This window comes from Hippocampus bargibanti, linkage group LG04 (assembly GCF_051943395.1).
Source record: "Hippocampus bargibanti isolate YZ-2025 linkage group LG04, ASM5194339v1, whole genome shotgun sequence".
NCBI lineage: Eukaryota > Metazoa > Chordata > Actinopteri > Syngnathiformes > Syngnathidae > Hippocampus > Hippocampus bargibanti.
Window position 1 is genome coordinate 15,436,929 of NC_142737.1, and position 25,488 is coordinate 15,462,416.

The window sequence follows — 25,488 nt, forward strand, 5'->3', positions numbered from 1 at the left end:
GATTGTACAGCTGAGGTTGATATGGGCTAAACTTCGTAGACAATGTCAACATGCCATTCTCCCTGTTTAATGAATAGTTTGCTTGTAAACTTCAATTTGGAGACATTAAAAATATCTGCCGAAGTCTTTCTGTCAAACTCGTTGTTGTTAATTGAGGTTATTTCACTGTTGTTTACTTTGACAAAAGACAAGTTTCTCATTTACCCCCCGACAACAAAACCTCATCTTTCTACAGGTCTGTCGATCTCTGGGATTATTGTGTATCTCAAAATTCCAACGGGTTTGAGAAGGGTGGTATAACAAAAAGCCATTCCCTTGCATTGTGTCTCATTTTCAAATGCCTAACAATAGAGTGTCTTTCTTTTGGGGATAGTCACCTCCATCCCCCACGCCCTCATGCTCTCTCGTCCCCCTCCTCATTTGTACCCCGCCTCTATGTCTTTTCTTCTGAGCGACTGTAATCTGCCCCGGTGGGATAGAGAAAGAGAGCTAGGATGAGGATAATAAGTGAGTTAGGGAGGAGGAGGGACTCTCACGAGTGTTTATGTGTGATCTGTATGGAACATCCAGGCAATGGGGTGGTCACGTGATCTTAAGTGACAAACAGAACCTAAAAGACCTGTTTTTTTTTTCTGGAGGAGAGCCGAACTGACTACATATGTGACGGGTGTCACAACAGTGACTGTCTTCATCTCCACGATGCTGCTGTATTAATGAAGACGAGACGCGTGGATGTGTCTTTTTATTTCTTTTATTTCTGCAACACAGTATGGCAGAAGGGATGGGTGAAGTCGCATGGGTTTCGTCTTGTGATTAACCTGAATCTCCTCGAGATTGTTCTCAAATGCAAAACATTGTAGATAACAAAACAGAATTAACAACGTGTGATCGTATAGTGGTTATTTACAGAAAAAGAGAATACAACACAAGTTCACTGTTATTTACAAGATGTCCCTGAACGCATCATGGGCGGAGACTCGGCAGAACACGCGGTGCGCTTGTAATGGCGCCACTCGCCACGGACACTCACGGGCAAATGAAACACGACACAAGAAACTAAATATTGTTCAATAAAAACGAAATGAAACAATTATTACCTGCAACACAGTATGGCAGAAGGGATGGGTGAAGTCGCATGGGTTTCGTCTTGTGATTAACTGCGATAGAAAAGCGCATATTCCTAAATTCCACTCGACAAAACGTGAAGTAAATAATGACACAAAAAGTAATCTGGACTCGAAATGAATAAGGGAACTAATTAGATAACACTAGACAGTACAAAAGGGGAAACAAAATAAGATATTGTCATGAAAATGCGCGTTAATCAAGACCAACAGAAAATTGCGACTCACCCTGAATCTCCTCGAGATTGTTCTGGAAACTATGGGCGGGACATAGTGCCACACTGTGCGCCGTTGCGTCACTTCCTTCATAATTTAATAATCTAAGCGCACAACTCCGTTACATACACCCCCCTTAAATTATGCAGAAGTGAGGCAACATACACACGGAAGACAACAGAAAGACCAACAGGCACAATAGACAAGGTTATCGGGCAAGGATGTACAAAAATGCTGTCTAATTATGTCACTCATCTGACCAACTACGTCAGGTGACTGGAGTAAGGGATCTGTCGCCGGTGTGTCAGGGTCTGTGTGCTCGTCGGAGATGCACTGTACTGGGTCTGGGAAGGAACTCTGTCCCCACTAACATAAGTGGCCTCAGCTCGCACCTGCCCATTCCCCTCTGTACAAACTACATCACCCTGCATAGCACTACATAACTGTGACAGACTGGAGAAAGGTATCTGTTGCTGGTGTATCAGTTGTCTGTGCGCTCGTCGTAGATGCACTGCACTGGGTCTGGGAAGGAACTCTGTCCCCACTAACATAAGTGGCCTCATCTTGAACCTGCCCATTCCCCTCTGTACAACCTACACCACTCTGGATTGCACTATACAACTGTTACACGGTTGGGAAGCCTCTACCAACACACTCAAAGGTGTGCTACTTGTTACATGTAAGGAGCTCATTCTTAGACTTAACACACGAAAACACGTACATGAAAAAAAAAACACACTAATTGCAAAACAACAGGTCAGACAATTAACACACTACATGTATTTTCAAAACGGGGGTCGACACACCGTCCACCGAGTGATGGGACTGCACAGCGTCTTCATTGTGCAGCATCGCGGTCCCGGTCCGAAGTGGAGAGTCACTTGTGAGTCCGGGTCACGGCACCAATGTGACGGGTGTCACAACAGTGACTGTCTTCATCTCCACGATGCTGCTGTATTAATGAAGACGAGACGCGTGGATGTGTCTTTTTATTTCTTTTATTTCTGCAACACAGTATGGCAGAAGGGATGGGTGAAGTCGCATGGGTTTCGTCTTGTGATTAACCTGAATCTCCTCGAGATTGTTCTCAAATGCAAAACATTGTAGATAACAAAACAGAATTAACAACGTGTGATCGTATAGTGGTTATTTACAGAAAAAGAGAATACAACACAAGTTCACTGTTATTTACAAGATGTCCCTGAACGCATCATGGGCGGAGACTCGGCAGAACACGCGGTGCGCTTGTAATGGCGCCACTCGCCACGGACACTCACGGGCAAATGAAACACGACACAAGAAACTAAATATTGTTCAATAAAAACGAAATGAAACAATTATTACCTGCAACACAGTATGGCAGAAGGGATGGGTGAAGTCGCATGGGTTTCGTCTTGTGATTAACTGCGATAGAAAAGCGCATATTCCTAAATTCCACTCGACAAAACGTGAAGTAAATAATGACACAAAAAGTAATCTGGACTCGAAATGAATAAGGGAACTAATTAGATAACACTAGACAGTACAAAAGGGGAAACAAAATAAGATATTGTCATGAAAATGCGCGTTAATCAAGACCAACAGAAAATTGCGACTCACCCTGAATCTCCTCGAGATTGTTCTGGAAACTATGGGCGGGACATAGTGCCACACTGTGCGCCGTTGCGTCACTTCCTTCATAATTTAATAATCTAAGCGCACAACTCCGTTACACATACAGTACTTGGAATTTTGGGAATACGTCCAGAATCCAGCTGTCTTTTTTTAAATCATGGGGGGCTCCCTCAGCCAGCACGGGAATGGTTCACCTCACAAGAAGAACAGCATGTAAGAGCTTCCATTATTTTATGTGTTTGATGAGGATGCGCAGGAAGAGCTGAGTCATGGGAGGATGCAATTGATACAGCGGAATCGGCAGATGTCCGAGGACTATTTTGAGTTCGTCACAAGGCGTGAGCAGATGAAACAAAGTCACATTCGGCCTGACTATAACGCTCTCCACAACAAAACGCCATGAGATTCCTTCTTTTCATCGGTATTATTTAAAGCAGATTTTGTGAAGAAGGAAAAAAACAATTGAAGTCACGATATGAAACATATGCGGCCGACTTTTAATTAATCGCACACGTAAGGTTTATTTCTGTGAATGTATGTGTTTCTGCTTTACATGTTGTGATGTGGTTGTAAAAGCACAAACCTGAACTCACTGTGTTTTAAGACTTTATAATGCACAGTGAGTACGTTCGCATTGTCCCAACACGGCTCATCCGAGTACTGTACTGCTTATTCCCAGGGGGTGGCTTTTAAATCTAAAAACCGCATGTGCACTCTTCCGTGACTAATATTAATGCACGTGTCACAAAACAGGCGTGCTTGTATAAATATAACGTAGAATAACTTGTATTTCAAAGGAAACTGACCTAGATTCTGAGTTTATTTCAGTATTGAAAACTCATCAGCGAGGGTAACTGGTGTGACCTAAAAACGTACATTATTTATGCATGAGAACAAACACCATAGTTGAATTATGCATATTCACACACTGATTACGTTTGCAAAGATGAAAATGAAACACAATAAAGTACGTATACAATACTTGAGGCGCACGGTGTTCTTCGACAATGTTATTGGTGGGATGAAATAGTCTTTATTTCTAGTATCACATTAGAGAAATTTGTAATTCACAGTAGCAAAGTTATGAAATGAAAAGGAAAAAATAAAAAGTAGAAAAATAAAACAGGTGCTGCTGTCAAGGCAGTCACTCTCGCCCAGATGTTGATTTCTCCATCTCGCTTTCAAATATTCAGCAAAATGTCGAATCGAAATGAATTTTCAGAGTTAAATGTGGAAGCATATTCGGAGCAGCACGACGGGAAGTGTATTGCCCGACTGCTTTGGGCATTGACGTGCCCCCCCTGGGAATTGTGCACTGTGTTGTCCCTGTTGTAGTTCAAAACAAAAGCTCAGTTAGTGTCTTTGTGTACTGAATCCCTCCTTTTCTTTGGCGGCCAAATGTAAGTTTTTGACATCACTTCCTTTCAAGGCGCGAACTACCAGTAGATAAAATGTTACTCGACAATAGTCGTGTGGGACCATTTTCCCGAGCTAGTTTTTAAATGCAAAGCAAACTTCCTGTTTACTCTCACAAATGACAAAATGAACGTAGGCAAATCATTCAAGTAAAGTTTGTTTCACCATATCTGCGTCTCCACCTACGAATTTATTTGTCAGGTATCCTGAATATTTACCTTCATGTTGATGATACAAGTACAGTAGTTCAAAGGTAAGGCCACTAGATAGCAGCACGCTGCAATGCTTGAGATATTTAGCCCTCATGATGTTGAAAAAAATCACGGTGATTATGTTGTAGGTCATTTTTACCCGGATGTAAAAATCCACACAAAACAGTCAAATAATAGGTGACATCAGCAGCAACTCTTTCTGATATGTTATAAACATACCTGAAAAGAGAGACAACATATTTTAAAAGCTCAGAATAAGCACACGTGGTGCTTTCAGTCACGGTGGAATAGATGATTAAGGATGGGCATTCTTGTTGGATTACGTGGCACACGTGACCGCGTGGGTCTCATGTTTACTGTACAGGATACGGTTTGTGCGTTTCAAAATATCGAATGTGATTGTTTTTTTCTCTTCTCTGAGTTATTTGTGGTGTTATGGTATTACATTCCGCCCTCCCAATATTTATTGCAGTTTTTTAGCTTGGAATAAAGCAGAACAGTCCATTATGTCTGCCATGCGTGTGTAAATTGCCAGGATTTTGGGCCCATATGTGTGGTTATACAAGCAAAGCACATTCACGTTGGTCTGTTTGACATTGATGGTCTTTTGTCAGCATGTCCTTTTCAAGAAAGACAGGTTTGCCTGTCATGACTGACATAAAGATAAAAAAAGAGAAAGGCAAAAATGTTAGGAATTTGTAGGCAGTATTAGCCTCACTTCATTAGTCGGTTTGGGGAATAATCACAATCTTTGCAATAACATTCTATCGGAAATTGATGTTATTCATGAGCATGTTTACAAACAAATATAACCGTGGTAACCTACTACATCCTCCTAATGATGAATACAATACATGTCTCATATTTACTTATGCTGTTAACAGAAAAGAACTCTTTGTTCCAATTCACACTGTGAACATTTTGAGCCTCCCTCTTGTTGGTGGGTTGTTAATTTTTCAAAGAGTGTGTTTCATCTGCCCCAGTTTCTGTGTTTGTGTGCGTCTGCGCTCGCGCATGCGTGGGGGTGCGTGCGTGTGAATCAAACACGCAAATGCTGCCGAGCCACTTACATAAGTGAGCCCTGATCGGTGTGAGTGAGTAGGCAGGAAAGATTTTGTCAATGCGTCGCACTGTTATTGTTGAATGTTGGTTTGCTACATTGGCGTTGACATGCTTGCTGTCTGCCCTACATGTAGACAATAGACCCGATGTGGCCGTTTTCCGCACATGAGTGAAGAACTAAAGGACTTTGTTCGCTGTTACAGACCAGGGAACAGACAGACCACACTTGGAAACGTTATAGGAGTATGAAAAATGAAAATCATAATGATATTAATAATAATAACACAAATAATATTAATGTGAAAAATAATAATGATGTGAAGTTATGACATGGTGGATGATAATGCTCCAATCCATTCCTGAAGGTGGTGGTGCTGCAGACGTACATTGGTTTTAACCACACCCATATTTTAAGTGGAGCCTCGATTTACAATCCGTTAAGATTGATTGCCTGTTAAATTGAAATACTTTTTCCTATGGCTCAAAGAAACACTCAATACAATATGAGAGAAAAAAACAGCAGTCAATTTTGGAAATAACAACCACTGCTTCTGTCCATTAAAATCTGAGGTTAATTGGTTCTGTGTCTGTTAAATGAAGGCATGGGTGTCCAACCAGTCAGTCGATCACAATCGACCGACAGCCCATGAACTTCAGTCTTTTTTTTAACCCCAATGCAAGTGGAGTGTAATGGTCAATCGTAATAAATTCTATTTACCAGCATTAAAATAAAATAATTGCATTCATTCTTTTTCCACCCCAACACATATCCAATATTGAAGTCCATGTATATATCCCTACTGTCCAGACCTGGCGGTGCCAGACTCTGCTATGATAGGTCCCTGCTCTCAATAAGGTTAAAATCTTAGCGAAAGAACATAGATGGATTGAAAGGGGAGTAAAAGAAGCGATTATACATAAAACAGCAAAATCCTTCACTAACCCGATATGGTGGGGTGAGGTTCAATTTGGATCGTTCATACAACAGCCTGCTTAGGCAACATAGGATTAGTAATACAGTAAAGTCTCGTTATATCGATATTCAAGGGAGTCCGAAAAAATATCGATATAACCGGGACTATCGATATATCCTCTTTGCATGTAATTTTCTCCGTGCGTGCATAGAAAGAGTATCGATATAACCGGGACTATCGATATATCCGATATCGATATAACGAGACTTTACTGTACTTCTTTTCCTTTCAGCTTTTCCCTTCAAGGGGTGGTCACAGCAAATCAGTGTCCTCCATCTTAAGAGGTTTGATCCGCATGTTTGTTTTGGGCAAGCTTCTACGTCGGATGCCCTTCCTGACACAACCCTCTGTATTTATCCGGGCTTGGGACCGGCACAAGAAGACATATGTCCCTTTGTGGCTACAGAACAAGCAACTCGCTCAGTTAAAAGGCTCCCAAACACAAAATTTTCATCGGCACAGCAACATTCAAAAAAGCAAAAAACTATACTCACCATTTGATGACAATCCACCTTATATGTGGATCAATATTCTGATTTCTTGGATGTCATTTTAAACGTTCTATAAAGCGCTTTGTTACAGCAGCAGGGGTTGTGAAGGCTCCGTATAAACAACATTGTATTGTATCGTATACCTTTTAATGTAGCTCCATATATTGCATGCATAAATCAATTGCAGACCCTGTTGTAGCTTCGGTTTTATGTGCCTTAGATTGCAGTGCGCCCTATGTATGCAAATAGTTTTGAAATATGTTATTCATTGAAGGTGCACCTCACACCCCAAAGTGCCTTATAATGTGGAAAATACAGTACTCTTCTGCAATTACACTCAGCAAATGTTTGGGTCTTTCAGGTTACTCTGACACTAAAATAAATGCAAATGAAAATGAATTTAAAAAAAAGAGTCACTGATGAGGTGATACCGGAGGAAGTGGGGCAATCAGGCCAGTCGATAGTCAGAACAATAGGAACAATCAGTGGAGCCGCAGGGCGTAGTCCTCTGCTCCCCCCAACCTGAGAGCAGGGACCTATCATAGCAGAGTCCGGCACCGCCATGTCTGGACAGTAGGGATATACACATAGGGCCTAAACTACCAGTAAGACTTTAGTTTGCTGACGAAGTTTCTTGAAGAAGAAAGAAACGTCAGACACCTTCAAAGAAGTACAGATGACGGCTGAAGAAACCTTTTCATCAATGGACCATTCCTGTACGACTGAGAGCTTACACGGACGTATTTGTTATTTAGGTTTTGTCACGTCACTCGAGGCTCGAGGGCTGGGCTCGAGTGACGAAAGGACAGCGGGGAGTGTGGATCCAAAATACACGGCGAGACAGATACTCGGATACAAAAGTCTTTACTGAGGCACGCATGAAAAAATAACAAACAGGGAAGAGTGGAGGAAGATAACTAAATGACAGCAGACCTGGCAACACGGAAGTGGAAACGGCAATGTCCAAAAATACTCCGACGGAGACGGTAGTGAGCGACAGACAGATATAGGCAGAAGGCACAATCAGTGAATGACAATCAGCTGTGGGAACCCAGGTGAATGATGATTGGAGGGGCCGTCTCCCAAGATTGGCGGAGGAGGTGACAGGAGGGGCGGGGCGCGCCCCGGATGGCAACGAGATGTGACAGGTTTTTTATTTTGCTTTGACTTCAAGATGGCGGCGCGAGAGTTGCTGCCTTTCTAGCAGCTCCGGTATTTGTTTTTCTACTTCTTCTTTTCCTTTCCTCTTACTATCATAACTTTGCTTCTGTGAAATGTACATTTCTCCACTGCAAGACTAATACAGGCTAATCTCACTCTCATACTTTCTTGCCTGGGCGACTCAGTGTCACACCTGATGATTTTTCACAACACAATGGATGGGAATTGCAGCCCTTTAAAGATGGAGGACACTGATTTGCTGTGGCGACCCCTTGAAGGGAAAAGCCGAAAGGAAAAGAAGAAGAGGCTACGGGCACAATACTGATGACATCAGAGAAATGTTATTGGATATTTTGTCAAACTGTTGATGTCATAACATCACAGTGATATCGTTGCTTTTTTGTTTATGATTTCATCTTTGATTACTGTATTGAAAAAGGCCAACATTTGTCTATTTTAAAGCATTCGCAGCTACATTACATGGTTATACACTTTTTTTCCTTGTGGATAGATAAATAAAAACATAAGTTGTTTCGTGGATGCTTGAGAGTACAGTGGCTTTCTATCGTATTAAATAGTAAGCACCTTCAAAGTCAGACAAGAGCGTTTGTCTCATGAACGTAGATTTTTATGGCTTTTCTATCCTTTTTGGTCATCTGTCCCGGAGTAACCCGAGTCGGTCGTCTCATGGCCTCATAAACCGGGAAGCTTTGCCTCTTGTCCTTCACAAGGAGGAGGTGCCACGAAAAAGGGAGAGGCCAACTCCTGAGGAAGTCATGCAAATATGAGCGAGCAGCACAGCAAGCTGCGTCTGTTTGACCAGCTGATCATTCCTTTAGAGGAGCGAAAGGAGGGAGGGAGGGGACGAGTGATCACCGATGCTCCACTAATCTGCATCACAGAGCAAAAAGCAGACGACCGAAACAGCAGCTGCAGTGGGGAAAAGGAGGACGGACACCCTTTCCATGCACAGGATGGGAAGACTGGAGAGGAATTGACACATTTGCAGGAGCGAAAAGCTTCAGCGACATTTTATTTTTAGAAACCCCCTTGTTCGAAACAGGAAGAAAGACTCATAACCAACCGAGAAGGAAGAGGAACCTCATAGACAGTCGCAGCAGCAGATTGTTTTGTTTTTCTTTAACTCGCAACATTGTGCAAAGATGTCCTGGATGTCTCCAGTACAGTGGGCCAAATGGACGTGGTCAGCGGTGACAGGGGGCTCAGGAGATGACGAGCTCAATGATGACAAGTAAGAGTCACACTTGTGGTTGGTATGACACAAAATAAAAATAGAGGCAGATGGACTCTAGGTTCGTCTACTAGGGACGGACATCTCATTTGGACTTTGTGTTAATGTGATGCCTTAGTCTGCTTGACAGGTGGATGGATGCACGCACATGTGAATGGTGAGGGTGAAATAGCAGATTACTTTCAACCCAGAATTTTATTTAAGAATCATGATTGATTAATTTGTAAATTGCTATTTTACCAGGATCAACTTCACATGCAGCAACTGATTTTAACTAATTCACTGCCAGACGTGCAAAAATGTGTCCACTGCAGTGCCAGGGTTTTTGTCATTGTCACTTGAATTCCAGGACCCACAGAACATTTTTAACAGTTTTAGGACTACATAAACATTCAATGCAGCGTAAAAGTACAGAAAAAAAGTGTTAATTCCTAAATTATATGGGTCTGGAGTTATATGATCTTGAAATGCGGGCAGCTGTCCAAAATACAATGCAATACATACATATTTTATAAAGCGCTTTAGCAACAGTTAAAGCTGGAACAAAGCGCTAATATGGAAAAAAGGGAAATTCTGCCTCCTTGTGGAAAAGAAAAAAAAATCGGAGGCCATGGCCAGCGCTTCATCAGCACCCAAGGATGAAAAAAGAAACCCCCAACAAATTCAGGAATGGCGCTCTATGTCATATGTTCAATTCCCAAATACATTTGTGAATGGCAGTGAATGAGTTGAAAGTGAATGTGACAGTCTTTTATATGAAGCAAATAAAGGGAGGGCTTTGAAGTCTCTCTTTTGATTATAGAAAGTTGGGGGATGGTTGAGGAGGAATTGCAGTTTCCAGTCCTTTATTCACCCCTCCGTCCCCACCCAATCCACTTGTAGTTTCTAAGTAACCATCCAAGACCGCAACCATTGGGGCCATCATTGGGACAGGCTCCAATTTGTGTGTTTGTGTGTGTGGGAGAGAGAGGGAGAGTGAGACAAAGAGAGAGAGAGAAATATATTTGTGTATATTGGATGTGAGGCTGGTGTATCTATTAAAGCTAGCTGTCAAGGGTGGAAGTTTATATCAAGAGTGTGGTTGGGTTTGGCTGCTGCAGCTCTGTTTCGAGAACTGTTTCTCATTAGATTGTGGGTGTTTTAATGTATATTTTCATGCGTGGGCACACTTGCACTTTCCCACATCAACTCTCAACTCTTTCACTCCCGTCCTTTCTACACACTCACCACTCTTGAGGCAGCCAAAAGACAGAAAGAGTGTGTGTGTGTGTGTGTGTGTGTGTGTGTGTGTGTGTGTGTGTGTGTGTGTGTGTGTGTGTGTGTGTGTGTGTGTGTGTGTGTGTGTGTGTGTGTGTGTCTGCGTGCGTGTGTGTGTGTCTGCGTGTGCGTGTGTGTGTGTCCTTATTGAAGGGCGAAGGATGCAGGTGGTCTGCCTGAACCCTCGTCACTATTTCCTTACCCACCCCCTGACTTCCCTTGAAATAAAATTGTCTTATTTTGAACTCCCCTTTCTTTTGTTTTATTTGTTTTGTCAAGAAAACCTTGAAAGCCACAGCCCAACACTTTTAATCAAGAAAGTGTTCTTAACTCATTCACTGCCAGACCATGTGCGAAATGTGTCCACTCCAGTGCCAGGGTTTTTGTCATTTTCACTCAAATCACAGGACCCACAGAATATTGCGTTTTAGGACTACATAAACATTCAATTCTGCGTAAGAAACCTGACTCTTTTCTTTCATCGGAAAAAAATAGTTAATTCCTAAGTTATATAGGTATGGAGTTATCTGAACTTGAAATGGGGGCGGCTGCCCAAAACAGAATGCAATACATACAGATTGGTTTATATAGCGCTTTAACAACAGCTGAATCTGGAACTAAGCGTTAACATGGAAAAAAGGGAAATGCTGCCCCTTATGGTAAGGGAAAACATTGCCAGAGGTCCGACCAGCGCTTTATCGGCACCCCCGCAATGAAAACCATAAACCCGAACAAATTCGGGAATGCCGCTCCACGTCACACTTGTCAAATCCCAAATAAATTCGGGAATGGCAGCAAATGAGTTAATGTCTTTTTCTACTCTAGCGTTCAGATTTTGGGGGCCTGGGTTTGTTGAGTTTGACGTTTCTAACATAAAAAATGGGTTCGACATTTACTGTATGTTTGTGTACACTTTCAGAATGTTTCAGAGGTGACTCTTGCTTGATACATGCGTAACCTTTATTGGTCGCAAGATTATGGATTATTATCTATGGCCTACGGCTTCTGCACCGTTCTGTTACGAATGAGTGATTTGTTCCCTTCTATATCACCCGATTAACCTGCCACAACAAATAAATGGTCATTTCTCTTTGTAGGTCAGACTCGGAAGGGACTTATGAGACCCCAGAGGCAGAATCTCCAGGTGTTGTGAAACTGCTGAGTCAGATGGACAACTCTACGCATACAGGTAATTATTCCGCTACTCTTAACTCAAATTCTTGTTTTGTTTCAGCCAAATAGAACATTTGTTTTTGTAGCCGCTTTCCTCCAAAGTGCTCTGAAATCCCGCAACTCAATCTCTGATTTTCATAACATCGATGAATAGCCCATCCCATTATGTAAAAGAATGACATTAGTTGCCAGTGTGACTTCCTTTGATTTCATCCACTTTTTTGTACTTTAACTTAGAATGTATGTCAATGTATTAAATAAAAAATGTTTATTATGGTAAAACCATTACATCTACGTCTACGTTTTTGTACTATTGAATAATATTTGACACTTTTTTTACCAACAAATAATGATACCTGCACATTTCGAGAAACGACAACCATTTACAATCACAGTCACATCGCTGTGTCATCACGGCTTGCCTCGGAGGGCCGTTATTGTGTGGGAAAACAAATAAATATTTAGTGGTAAATATCTTGCATGATAAACAACAGACAGGCAGGTGGAAGCTAAAGGAGCAGATAGAAGCACCTGAGTTGAGATTCAAAAAAAAAAAAAATCACTGGCTGTGTGGCACACATGCTAACCACTATTTCAACATGGCGCCATCATTGTTAGATTACTTATCCATACAGTGTATATTTTGGTTCTTAGAATGCTCGACGCTCAATATGGGATCACCGCAGTTTTAAATACCACTGTAACAGCTTTACAGATGCCATGTCGTATATGCGACTCTTAAAGGACAACCGACACCATTTTTTTGCTTCCTAACTGACATCAGAAAAACGTTTCATAGCATCTAAAATACCCAAAACACGCAGGCTGATGTTTTTAGTCAAATGCAAAACACCAATTCAAAATGACTGAAAGTGTGCTAAAACTGCAACAAATTGAGCTGCGAATTGGAGATTTTTAGAAAGTCCCGCCCCCAGTTCGTGACGTCACGCCAAGACGTCTTGCCTTGCTTGACAATCAAAACAATGGCTTCAGATTCGGAGAAGATGCTTTCTTGTTACTCATCCAGTTGTGAATATGATTCAAATAGTTCTGAAGAGGAAAGCATAAATGTTTGCAATCGATTAAAGAAGTTCTTCCAGGTCATTTTGAAGCGTCAGGAATGATGTGTAGCGTCCCAAAAAAGGGCGCCAAAGCTCCGTTGGAAATGGGCTGTTTTGTCTGCTGGGAATTTGTGGCAGCGAATATCAAATCGCTGTCTTGGTGCAACACACAACGATTCACCATCGCGTTATGTATGTGTTTTCCTTCGAATTTCACCATCAACACGAAGTTTTCAGACCAAACAAAGTACCGCAAAATGCATTGTGTCGCTTTTTCAGTCAGGGGCGTTCCTTCTGTGACGTCACGTGGGGATCGTCATCAACTCGAAAATAAGACTTCCTGAATATTCAGCGCGAGTCTTAAAGCATAAAATATAGCTATATGCGATGGAATCTTTTTAAAATACGCTCAGTAGAAGTCATTTGAAGCGATTTTACAAATTATGGACACAACTTGGCCGGAGGCGTCGGTTGTCCTTTAATATGATGTGGTACCAGTCCCAGTAAACAATTTCATGAAGGGAATCCAATTAGGCATTGATTTAACACAGGCTAATAAAGTGGGTGACACATGGCGGCGACTTGAGCATTGGCCGTTATTCAAAAAGTTACCATCCGTATCTTTGATTAGGAACCTTGGATTGGATTGTATTGGATTAGATTGGATTCACCTTTATTAGTCTCGCAGTAAAGAAATTTAAATTTCACAGCAGCACAATTATGGAAGCAAGAGGAAAGGAAGAAGTAGAAAAACAAAATACAGGAGCTGCTGGAAAGGCAGCCACTCTCACGATGCCCTCTTGAAGTCAAAAGAACAAACAACAAAAATAATATGATAACACAAAGACAGTCATTCAATCTTCAGCACTTTCTGCACCCTCTTTTGGTGTATGAAGCAGTTCTAGATGAAACAGGAGAGGATCAAAGTGTCCTTTCTGTTCAGATCATTTTGACGTTTTACATTTTGTTCCTGCTGACCTTTATTTTAATACAATTTGTCAAATAACCTCCTGCTCCCTCCTGCCTGCTTTTTGGGATCCGGACCCGCCATCACCACCTTGCAAAACGTGACAACACCAAGGGTGTCAAACAATTTTTTTCTTGCTGTGTGCCAGATTTTCGTTACTGTTTCGTCTCGGGGGGCCATTATGAATTTGGGGAAGCCATTAATAATAATAATAATAATAATAATAATAATAATAATAATAATACATTTCATTTATAAGCGCCTTTCAAAACTCTCAAGGACACTTTACACTCACAGGATATTTTTTCGGCAAGTGAGCAGCGGCAGCCACACGCGCCAGCGTTCACTCAACACTCCACAAAGGAGTCTCGCAACTACTGTCAGCAGCCACTGACACCATTTCCCCCTGTAGAAGAAGTCGTGCGTAACCCCAGCCTCTACTATATTATATATATTATAATGTGGTCTGCCTTATATTTGGAAAAAAATACATTTAGAAAACATTTGGCATTAATTGAAGGTGCGCGGCTTATACTCCGGTGAGTCTTATACACCGGAAAATACAGTAACTAGTTTTCATTTTTGAAGTAAAAAATAATGCCTGTTATTGTGGTTTACACGGGACAATTTGAAATTTTGGTTCGGACTTTAGCAAGCATCATGGAATTTCACGTTTGATTTGCTTTCGCGGGCCGAATAAAATGATGTGGTGGGCCAGATTTGGCTCCCGGGCCTTGACTTTGACACCTGTGCACTACACTGATGAACAAGGTTATTTTTATTAAGAAATACTATTATAATATAGTGTATAGAGTATTATTGTGTATAGAGTATTATAATTAGCCTGATGCCTCTGAGGGTACATGTGATTGTTTTTGTTTTTTCACTTAATATGGCAACATTCTGTTCTTATTTTGCACTGCCTTGTTTTCTCCTCTCCTGCTTCAATTAGCTAACAAAAAGCAATAAAGGCCCGTTGTTGACGTTGCTAGGCCACATGGTGCTGTGAACTCTATTTGACTAGGCGGGGCTGCTCAACAGCTGTTCTCCCTCAAAAGGGCTGCACATAAAGTCTCACATTAATAATTCTTTTACGCCGAGATACTGCAAGTTCCTCATTCAGGATGAGTGTGACAAATTGTTCTTTTATTTTCCTCTATAGTGTGTGCTCTACACGTTCTGTTTGTGTCTGTGAAGGGGACCTTTTAACTATTTTTTTTGCAAAACTCCGCAGTGCTCCTCAAATGAGAAGTATGACTCAAGGGAAGTCGGTCTGCTGTGGTCGTTAACTTGCTGTGCTTAGGATGTGAGGGCTATATGCGAGGAAGCCTGCAGCCATTTTAAGTGTTCTAACAGAAGAAGGGAGAGTCACCACTTAAGGGTCAAATGGCAGGATGACAATTTTTAAAAAAAAGTATTGCATAACCAAAGACGAGTGGACAAGTATATGGTTTTCACATCAATGACCAAAACGTTTGGAACATCTGCCCGAATCTGAGTCAAAAGCTTTTCGAAAATAACACTAGTTTTAAGGATTATTGATTGAGAGTCAGAGAGGTTGCAATAAAACATAATGTTATAAATATCCATCACTGTGAGGAAGTGCAGAGATGAAGTGAACAGTGGGTGTAAAACATGTTACATAAGAACTGTTTTTCTCTCTTTGCTGAAGTTGTCGACAAGAATTCCAGCCAGAATGAGGTTGACGCCCTCAACAACCCGACTGGCTCATCCCCCAACAACAACAGCCTTGGTCTGAACCAGAATCTCAATCTGACTTTAATTTCCAAGACCTCATGCCAGCCAGACACCGCATCACCAGCGCAGAGACCTCCATCCCTACCGATCCACTCCCCGTTGAACACACCGGATCCTTCAGAGGTGGATGATGAGGCGCCCTTAAACACTAACCTGAGCCCCGACTCAAACCTGGCCCCCAACCATGACCTCTCCGTGCATCACGACTTGCTCAATGGCAATGTGAACTACGATTGTGCAAAACCCCACCGCCACCAGGAGGGAAGCATTATTATGTGAGTAAAATAGAAATGTTCCCATTGTTCCAACTTCCAGTTACTGTTGACTGTGACTCACATTTTCAAACTGAACAAACGCAGCCTTGTCTCTAATGGCTGAAGGGAACACGCAAGAATGTGCGTTACTGTGTGCAGTGAACCTGAGCTCATCAAAGTGCGTGTTTGCTTTTTGTGTACTTCTGAACGTGTGTCAGTTCCAGCAGCCCATACACCTGCAAAATCAAACAGGAATTACAACATCAATCCATCCATGTATCTATCCGCACTAGTTTGAACACCTATGAAATCGAGAAAATCAGTGGCGGGCCGTGGATTTCATCACTGGGCCTTCAGTAGTGCTACACCCGAATCAATCCAGATTGAAAAAAAGTGTGGTGTTATTTACTACAAGTCCACTAGAGCAGGGGTCAGCAACATATGGCTCGTGAGCCATATATGGCTCTTTTGATGATTGCATCTGGCTCGCATATAAAAATAAATACGTATTTTTGCTGTTCATTTCATATTTGGGCTGCAGTTGGCTGAATGTGCAATTTCGATTGGATGATACTGACATATGGCCGTTGATGTTGAAACAGGTAAACGCCCCCTTTTAAATTAACCTGCCGAGTGGAAAAAAATGCCGAGTATCATACACTCCACGTTGAATGGACCAAAGGATTCGCCTTTGTGAAGAGACCAAGTTCTGCCGTCATTCTAACAACATCATCGATGAAAGAGTTGAATGTCAGATGCACTTTGGCAAAGCTCCATGCTACGCTAGCATCAATAAACTTCTTTGAGAGACAGCAGAAAGCAAGCGTGCAAGCTAATGAACAGTATGCAGGCTAGCTAACAGTAACCTTGTGTATGGACCCAGCATGTTGACTTTCATTCCGATAGTTTGGATGGATTTTTACCAACCATGAGGAACGGAAAACCATTCATATTAATGGTGAGTATTATCACAAAATTATTTTAAATAATACATTCTGACATTTTGTATAAATCACCATACTGTATATATATTGTGTGTGTGTGTGTGTGTGTGTGTGTGTGTGTGTGTGTGTGGCTCTCACAGAAATACATTTCTAAATATTTTACTTTTATGGCTCTCTTAGTCAAAAAGGTTCCCGCCCCCTGCACTAGAGGCTACCGTTAGCCAGGAAATAACTGATCAACCTTTCTTCATGATGTCTATTTTTTCTTGAAAAGTCAATCTTGAAAATGCCTTTAACAGTAAATCTACAACCAAATCCATTTTTTGCTCCTCCTTCAGTCATTGTGGGTTGACAAAACTGCTATTAAATCAACACAATATAATTGCTTATGCAGCTCGCTACCGATACAGTGTGCTAGTGTTCTTGTGATCAGAGCAGTTTTCGCAAACTATGATTGACTAGTGACAAGCCAATCATAGTTCGTAAACTATGATTGACTAGTCATTAGCCCATCATAGTTCAGAATAATTTGTTCATTTACTTGAGAGAGAGAAAGAGGAAGAGAGAGAGAGAGAGAGAGAGAGAGAGAGAGAGAGAGAGAGAGAGAGAGAGAGAGAGAGAGAGAGAGAGAGAGAGAGAGAGAGAGAGAGAGAGAGAGAGAGAGAGAGAGAGAGAGAGAGAGAGAGAGAGAGAGAGAGAGAGAGAGAGAGAGAGAGAGAGAGAGCGAGCACCTGGTACTCAAACATGTGCAATCAATTTGACATTGATTGACATTTATGAAAGGAACGTGCTTGGTTGCCTGTGTACACAAAACATTGTATTTCTTTTGGGTGCAGTTTACATATGTATACATCGGCCCCTAGTGTCTGTCCTAACTTTATTTGGGCAAACAGCAAACCGCCTTGGACTTGTTGTCAATCAATCAGAGGACATATGCATTATTGAGTGATAATCCACACTCGGTCAAGTCACACTGTCACTGAGTGGGAATTGAATGTATGCTGCCCACATGCAAGTCAGGCAAGTCAATCACTACTACAGTCGTTGAATTTAAACGTTATTCTGCTTTCACGAAGGCAAGGAATATTAAAAACATATGTCGGTATAATGGATTGCATTTTTTAAAGTACAGCTGCAACGACATTTTTAACAATTATAATTTATGGCGAGTGGGCATGATCTATGTGAAAGCAGAATTTTTGATTGTGGTTATGTGTAATTCGGTGTCCTGCATGTTTATCGAGTGCGAAGACTGGATATTATTATAACGATTGACACTCCCATATGTGTCAAGAGTGACCCCAAATATAAATTATGAGGGGGCTTTATATTTGTAAGTAATTTTCTATTTAGACGTTAATCCAATCGCAGCATTTCGGGTGACTTTTACACGTCTTTCGCGCTTTGCTGGTAACGTAAACGGAAATGTAAATCGTCTCCCCCGCGTGGTTTGATTGAGTTGTTTAAAAAAAATCGAAAGTGACTTACCCGCTGACAAATCACTATTTGAAGTGGTGTCCCAATTCTGCGTGATTGGGTGTTCCTGAAAGGTTCGTTCCGGAAATTGGATACTGAAGTCTAGTTCAGTTACATTACACAAACTCACCACGAGAGGGAGCCACTCAACAAGTTGAGTCAATTCAATCAACATTTATTGACTTTTTCAACGTCTATCCTAAAAATGTCCTGATTACGTTTATAAAACAATATAAAAAAACAGGAAACATGTATTTTTAAAATATTTCAGTTAATATTTTTCCTATAATATTCAAATATAGTAGTAATGATGCTCCAGCATTTCAGAAAATGGATGGATGGTTATAATGAAATACAGTATTGCTGGCAATTTGAATCGTAAATTTACAAAGGAAAATTTCTTATCTTGAAGAGATGAGAATGGGTTTACTTTAATTAAAAAATGTTTTGTTCATCCATTTATTAAATGTATGCGTGTATATTAGCTTGTCATTCCATCTAACGACAAGGAGGTTTTCACTCAAGCACATAGCTTCTGAGAAATTGCCATTTCCTGTCATTATTCATGTCTGAAGGTAATGTTGTCTTTTTTTCACATTCACTTTGCTTTTGTCTGTTAACGTTCAGCGACTCGTGTAAAGTAAAGCCTGAGCAGCCAACGCAGAAGGACCTCGGTTGGCAGGTGATGATTGCAGTTCTTAGTAGGAACATCGCAAGGTTGTATTTATTTATTTTGTATTCCTGATCCTGTTTGCTCTTGATAAAGGATGATCATGGTGACCATGCTACTGATGAGGAGAAGTTGGCCACCAGCACATGTGTCAAATCGGACAAGGACCAAAGCGGTGAGGAAATTAATTTATTTTCACTTAAAAGCATTCAGTTCTTCCATTTTCAGTTACTTTAGGTAGAATGATTATTTGTGCAAATGTTTGTCTGGTAAAGAATTCCTATTGTCCTCAAATCAGATCGCTTTTAAAGTTGAGTCGACATGTTTCAGCTCCCCCACATGTCCCAGAGGCAAACAATCTGTCGATCATTCCAGTGAGAAGGTCGTTAGTCCTTACTGTTACGCATTCAGCCAACATAAATGATTAACAGGAGCGACTTGGTTGTGCTGCAGGAATACACTGTGAGTCATGTGCGCCGTGACTGTACCGTGCTGTCAGCGCTTATCTGCTTAAGAAGACAAACAAGCTGTGTCTTGCCATGTAAACATACTTTCTCGGAAGATAACATGAAAAAAGAGGCCTTTGTTTGGACTTGTAACAAAATCACCACTTTTCAAGAAACCCAAATACACAGTAGGTTACATACGATCTCCATACATATTTTAAAGGACAACCGACGTCTCCGTACATGTTGTGTCCATAATTTGTAAAATGGCTTCAAATGACTTCTACTGAGCGTATTTTAAAAAGATTCCACCACATATAACTATATTTTACGTTTTAAGACTCGCGCTGAATATTCAGGAAGTCTTGTTTTTGAGTTGGTGACGAGTCCGTACGTGACGCCACTAAAGGAACACCCCCTGACCGAAAAAAAGACACGTTGTAGCAGTCCTTCCATCAGGTCAAAACCGTGTTGCACCCAAAAGCCGCCAGAAGAGGGTGTCCAAGCTCCATATAAGGAATTTATCAGCCTGTGGAAACAGAGGTGGCCACAGGAGGTCGCCACTTTGTGCCTATTTTCTGGTGATCGTTTCTCCCTAATGTTGCCTCAAAATGGCATGGAATAAATTCTTTAATCGATTGAAAATATGTATGCTTTCCTCTTCAGAACTATTTGAATCATATTCATAACTGGATGTGTAACAAGAAAGCATATTCTCTGAATCTGAAGCCATTGTTTTGATTCTCAAGCAATGCAAGACGTCTTGACGTGACGTCCCAAACTGGGGGCGGGACTTTCTGAAAATGCCCAATTCGCAGCTAATTTTTTTGCAGATTTTGGACACTTTAAGTCATTTTTATTGGTGTTTTGCATTTGAATAAAAATATCATACTGCGTGTTTTGGGTATTTTAGATGCTATCAAACGTTTTTCTGATGTCAGTTAAGAAACAAAAAAGTGACGTCGGTTGTCCTTTAAAACCATTACCGTATTCACTTCAGTGTATAAATTATATTTTGGGAGTAATTATTTTTTCAAAAACTGAGACCAAGGATAGTAGATCTCGGACCTGATTCCCCAATCGTGGATGTATTTGGAAAAATGTTCCAAGTGCGCATCCTTCACTCTGATTGCTTGGAACTAGTGTTGTTCAAATGTGTCATTGAGTTCTTCAGAGTGACCCCCAAAAAGAAGTGCCCAGAACCTAGTGCGCCAGGAAGTACAAGACAGTACCACAGTTCAAGCACAATCTGCTAATTTGTAACATGGGCAGTGTTAAAAAATGAATGGGAGAGGAGCGCACTCTTCTTCGAACACAAATTCTCTTGAGTGTTATTCGGGGTGTCTGTCATTTTTCAAAAGTACCCCATGTTGACAGCAGTGATGAAGTTGTTTTTGAAACTTAATTTCTATCGATGGAAACATTTTTCATTTTAGTTCAACATGCCATACTTTAATCAGAATCAGAATCAGAATCAGAATCATCTTTATTGCCAAGTATGTAGGACACACAAGGAATTTGTTTCCGGTAGAACACGCTGCACTAGTATCGTTGTCAAAAAAAAACTGCTAAGTGGCACTATACAGCTCCATTTTGGCTACTGTTGAAAGAGTTCCAAGAGTTAATGGATTGGGTTGGGGGAAGAAGCTGTTTAAATGTCTGCTGGATTTGGTGCGCATGGATCGGTAGCGCCTGCCTGAGGGGAGTAGCTGGAAAAGGTGGTGGGCAGGGTGCGGAGGGTCCAGTAGGATTTTCCGCGCCCTAGTTTGGATTCTTGCAGTATGCAAGTCCTCGAGAGTGGGTAGGGCGGTGCCAATGATTTTTTCCGCCGTCCTAACTGTCCGTTGAGGAATTTAACTAGAATCCTTCGACCTATTCAATGGAAAAAATGAGGAATTGTCCAAAAAACACAGTAGATCGGCGAAATACTGTCCACAGCTTGTAATAGATCCAACTTCAATGCTATTTTATTCAAAGATATTTTACTGCAAAGCTCTAGTCATTGTACCCAATGTAAAATGATCTCTTTCAGTCCCAATTTGCCATGCGTCTTCCACACCAGAAGAACCAGACAGCTGCACACCGGTGAGAACTGCAACTTTTGCATTTATTTGATTGATTTCTGAATTTTAAAAAATCCTCACATTTGCATTAAATATAATCTTAGGTGTCTCAACCGCAAATACAGTAATCCCTCGTTTATCGCGGTTAATGCGATAGATGAAAAACCGCGATGTAGGGACCGCGTAGTATCAAGGGATTACTGTTGTGAAAGTTGCTGCAACACATTTCACAATGTTAGCCACACTTTACACTTGCACTTGTTACCACGGGACAATGACCTACCACGTGTCTCATGGTAGGAAATCTGAGTTCCACTTATCAGGTGACAAATGGATTATGATTATCACCCGGGTGATTAGAAAGGCCCTTTTTTAAAATCCAAGCAAGGGCAGAGGCCGCAAGGAGTGGGGGGAGGGGGGGCTAAGGGGCTAGAGGAAGAGGTGAGCATGGTGTTTCGGGAAGAATGGTTTCAGAGAGAATTTTGCTTTCCAGTAACAATTTAATTTCTTCAAGGTATTAAAAAAAATCCCTTTTTTGTTTTTGTCCACTGTCTGATTTTGCCAAATAGTGGATCTTGAAACCAGTGTACTTTCTTTGTTCATGATACGAAAGTAGGTTCCACACTGTTTAGATATGTTTGTTTGCATATGCTGAATGACGCAACGGTTTGGTTTTCCTCTTCCTCCAGCACAATGAAAACCTGACAATGTGGAAGAACAAATCAGAAGGAAGTAGCGTGCAGAAAACGGGAAACGAGGTGCTGAATTCCATCTGCATCAACGAGGAAGAGAAAAAAGCTGTTCTCACCTTAATCCGAGAGGAGGTAGCATTGATCACCTTGTGTGCATGTTCATTTTCCCAATCACATCCAATGTTTTTTTTAAAAGATCATTACAAAAGAGACGGAAGTGAACGACTGGAAGAGGAAGTATGAAAACGGCAAACAGGAAGTCAATGAGATGAGGTGATGAAGACGCAGACACAAATGGACAGACAGACCAGCAATTAATATTTTGTGCTTTTACAGAAAAATTGTTGCGGAGTATGAGAAGACAATTGCTCAGATGATTGGTGAGTTAGGCCAAACTAATTCGACCAGAAAGCATTCAAAAATACAACTGGCTGGGACAAACCATGCATTTTCTGCTTTGCCTGCAGGAATAATGTCCTTGCTTATTCATTATGTCCTATTAACATTTGCTAGAATCATCGATTTTTGATCATTCCTTTTATCAGAGGATGAGCAGAGAAACATCCTGAGCTCCCAGAAGGCTTTGCATGCTGTAACCATGGAGAAAGAAGCGGCTTTGACAGACCTCAACTCAACAGAACGCTCTTTGTCTGATATTTTTCGGCGCTACGAGAACATGAAGAGCACTCTTGAAGGCTTTAAGAAAGTAAATGTTCATTTTTTTGCTTTTTTTTCAGACCGTACACCAGTGTCTGACACTCATGACAAAGGTTTGGACACCAGGGCAGACAACTCTGAAAAGTTGCCTGCCCGGCCATAAGTTTGCCTGCCCGGCCATAAAGTTGCCTGACCCATTTTTCACAACTTACTCGTATGTATATATGCATACTCTGCACGGCAGTCAATCAGAAGGCTGCTTATTGCTTCCGGACTATACAGTGACTGAAAAGTGTACTGAAAGTTTTGAAAGCCGCTTAGAAAAATGAGTCCACGTGGCTTTGAGCAGACGACGCAACGCAAACATTGCATTGTGCACCATGACGACAAACGACAACTGGACCAAATTCTTCAGCAAGGGATATTTACCATAAATTAAGCAAGGGGGCATTTGTGGTAGGTACTTCCTTAATTTAAAAAAATCCTTTATACTTCGCAACAATGGTTTTTTTTGTGATTAGTCTTATTGTGTTTCAAGTTGTGAAAAATGGGGCAGGCAACTTTTTAGAGTTGTCTGCCCGAGTGTCCGCTAGCTTTTTGTCTTGAGTGTCAGACACCGAAAATAGGCTGATTTGTTTTCCTCCCCTTCCATGATTCAAAACAAAAAGGACTATGGTGACCCAAAGGGGTCAAAACTAGTATGAGTCAAAGATTTGTGCCCGAAATTGGCAGTCTATTTGGCAAGCAGGCAGAACCATTTTCCCCCAATGTCACGCCACAAATGTGTTTCCCAGGATTCTGTTTTCTCAACATGGAGAAATGAATCATTTATTCGTTGAAGTGAAAAAGAAAAAAAACACATACACTAACTACTCAGATATCTTGAAGCAAAAGGCTCCGATGTTCTGCACAGCACAATGGAGAGAGATGGAAGGAATGCAAATAATTCTGCAATTGTCATGGGTGCCTCATCTACAGAACGAAGAGGTGCTGAAAAAATGTGCTCAAGAGTATCTGGCCAGAGTCAAGCAGGAGGAGCAGAGGTACCAGACGCTTAAAGTCCACGCAGAGGAAAAACTAGACAAGTGAGACCTCTTCCTCGAACAAAATATGCTCTTTAAAAGGTGAGAACTTGCTGCAGAAAAATGAATATGCCTCATTTTGCACTGTCTGACCCCGCTCAGGGCCAATGAAGAAATTGCCCAGGTGCGCGCGAAAGCAGGCTCGGAAAACTTGGCTCTGACTGCCAGCCTGAGGAAGGAGCAAATGAAGAACGAGTCTCTGGAACAAGCCCTGCAACAAAAGGCAAGCTTGATAATGCTTCACATTTTGGTTGTTTAAATGAGCACGTTGTCATTGTGTTGGCTTTGTGTGACAGAATCAAGAGATTGAGGAACTCACAAAGATCTGTGATGAGCTCATTGCCAAAATGGGCAAAATAGACTGAAACAAGCATCTAGTGATTCACTCATGACAACTGTGCATGCCTTCAGCCAACGAGATATCCAAGCTCCTCCTCCCACCGTGCCAGCCTGTACTCGAAGCTGCCTCCACACAGGTGTCTCCTACGACTTCCTGTTTCTGAGCTCATGCTGCACGGACTGTATTTTTTTTCCTTTCATGTGTTGTCGTCCGTTTTGATTGTATTATGTGGACCCCTCGTGCTTTTTGGAGAACAATGATGCAATTGTGGTTCAATCTAACAACGTAAATGTCATGCAACTCCTCCTTGGAGGGTGAAATTGTATTTAAGGCAGGCTGTGGTCAATTTTGACTTTGAAGTGTGCTCAGAGAATCACGGACAAAGATTGTTTTATGTTAAAGCAACCATGTAAATAATTTATTCTTCTGAATCTCTTCGCATCAGGTTGTTAGGAAAGCTGCATCAATGACAAGAGAGATTGGAAAAAGGTGGATTATTATCGTTCAGGTGGAGAATAGCATCTGGATGGCTTTGCACTCCTTTCCACCGTTTCAAATTCACTACGGCATAGTGTTTGCACATCATTTCATTAGAAAAATAAAAATGCAGATCAATCCTTTACCTGTGATTTTGTAATTTTTTTTTTTGCCTTGAACGATGCCATTTTATTTTCCTTTCTTGACACAGTAGCATTAGCTAGATTCAAATTTGAGGTCAAGGCCGATTATGGCTCATTGATGACTCCTGCATCTATCTTAATATAGAAATGACAACACGATTTATCAAGCAATTTTTATAGCGACCACTATAACAGCCCTCTGTCGAGCACATACCATTAATCAAAGGTCAGTTGGTGCTGAATTTGCTTATATTAAATTCATTTGACTCTAGGAAAGGAAGAGGGAATACTACCACTCCAATTGGATTTTTTTCTTTTTATTCTTTTGTGGTTCCATGACATTAGTACCCAGCTTACATATAGTTTAATGCAAACTGACATTGATGAGTCCACTATTAATCGTATTAGCAGTCTGTTGTGTATGCTTTCGCTATCATGTTGACAAGTGCACTCGCAAGTCACACTGTTTTTTTGTCCTTTGGTTTAAATGTGAATGCAACTAATCC

General features: G+C 41.3%; 1 protein-coding gene across 2 annotated transcripts; it reads left to right on the top strand.

Moving 5' to 3' along the window:
- The first annotated feature begins 535 nt into the window (after nucleotides 1–535).
- LOC148899209 (transforming acidic coiled-coil-containing protein 1-like) lies at nucleotides 536–24,984 on the top strand. 2 transcript variants are annotated; one of them, XM_088994290.1, is made up of 14 exons: nucleotides 536–654; nucleotides 3,053–3,167; nucleotides 11,877–11,968; nucleotides 15,653–16,013; nucleotides 19,040–19,094; nucleotides 19,179–19,257; nucleotides 21,561–21,613; nucleotides 22,281–22,415; nucleotides 22,480–22,556; nucleotides 22,620–22,663; nucleotides 22,829–22,989; nucleotides 23,919–24,025; nucleotides 24,125–24,245; nucleotides 24,319–24,984. In XM_088994290.1, exons 2-14 carry the CDS (start codon nucleotides 3,112–3,114, stop codon nucleotides 24,385–24,387), a joined length of 1,410 nt encoding a protein of 469 aa, XP_088850416.1. In that variant the 5' UTR covers nucleotides 536–654; nucleotides 3,053–3,111; the 3' UTR covers nucleotides 24,388–24,984. The 2 variants fall into 2 exon arrangements, with proteins under 2 accessions (XP_088850416.1, XP_088850415.1); XM_088994289.1 differs by lacking the exons at nucleotides 536–654; nucleotides 3,053–3,167 and adding an exon at nucleotides 9,056–9,522.
- Nucleotides 24,985–25,488: the final 504 nt, after the last annotated feature.

Bases quoted from the DNA above. Each gene is read 5' to 3' on its own strand.
- LOC148899209 (XM_088994289.1), top strand. From the start codon at position 9,434: ATGTCCTGGATGTCTCCAGTACAGTGGGCCAAATGGACGTGGTCAGCG. The intron at 11,969-15,652 runs GTAATTATTCCG...TCTTTGCTGAAG, and splicing joins GGACAACTCTACGCATACAG to TTGTCGACAAGAATTCCAGC. The intron at 19,095-19,178 runs GTGATGATTGCA...CTCTTGATAAAG, and splicing joins AGAAGGACCTCGGTTGGCAG to GATGATCATGGTGACCATGC.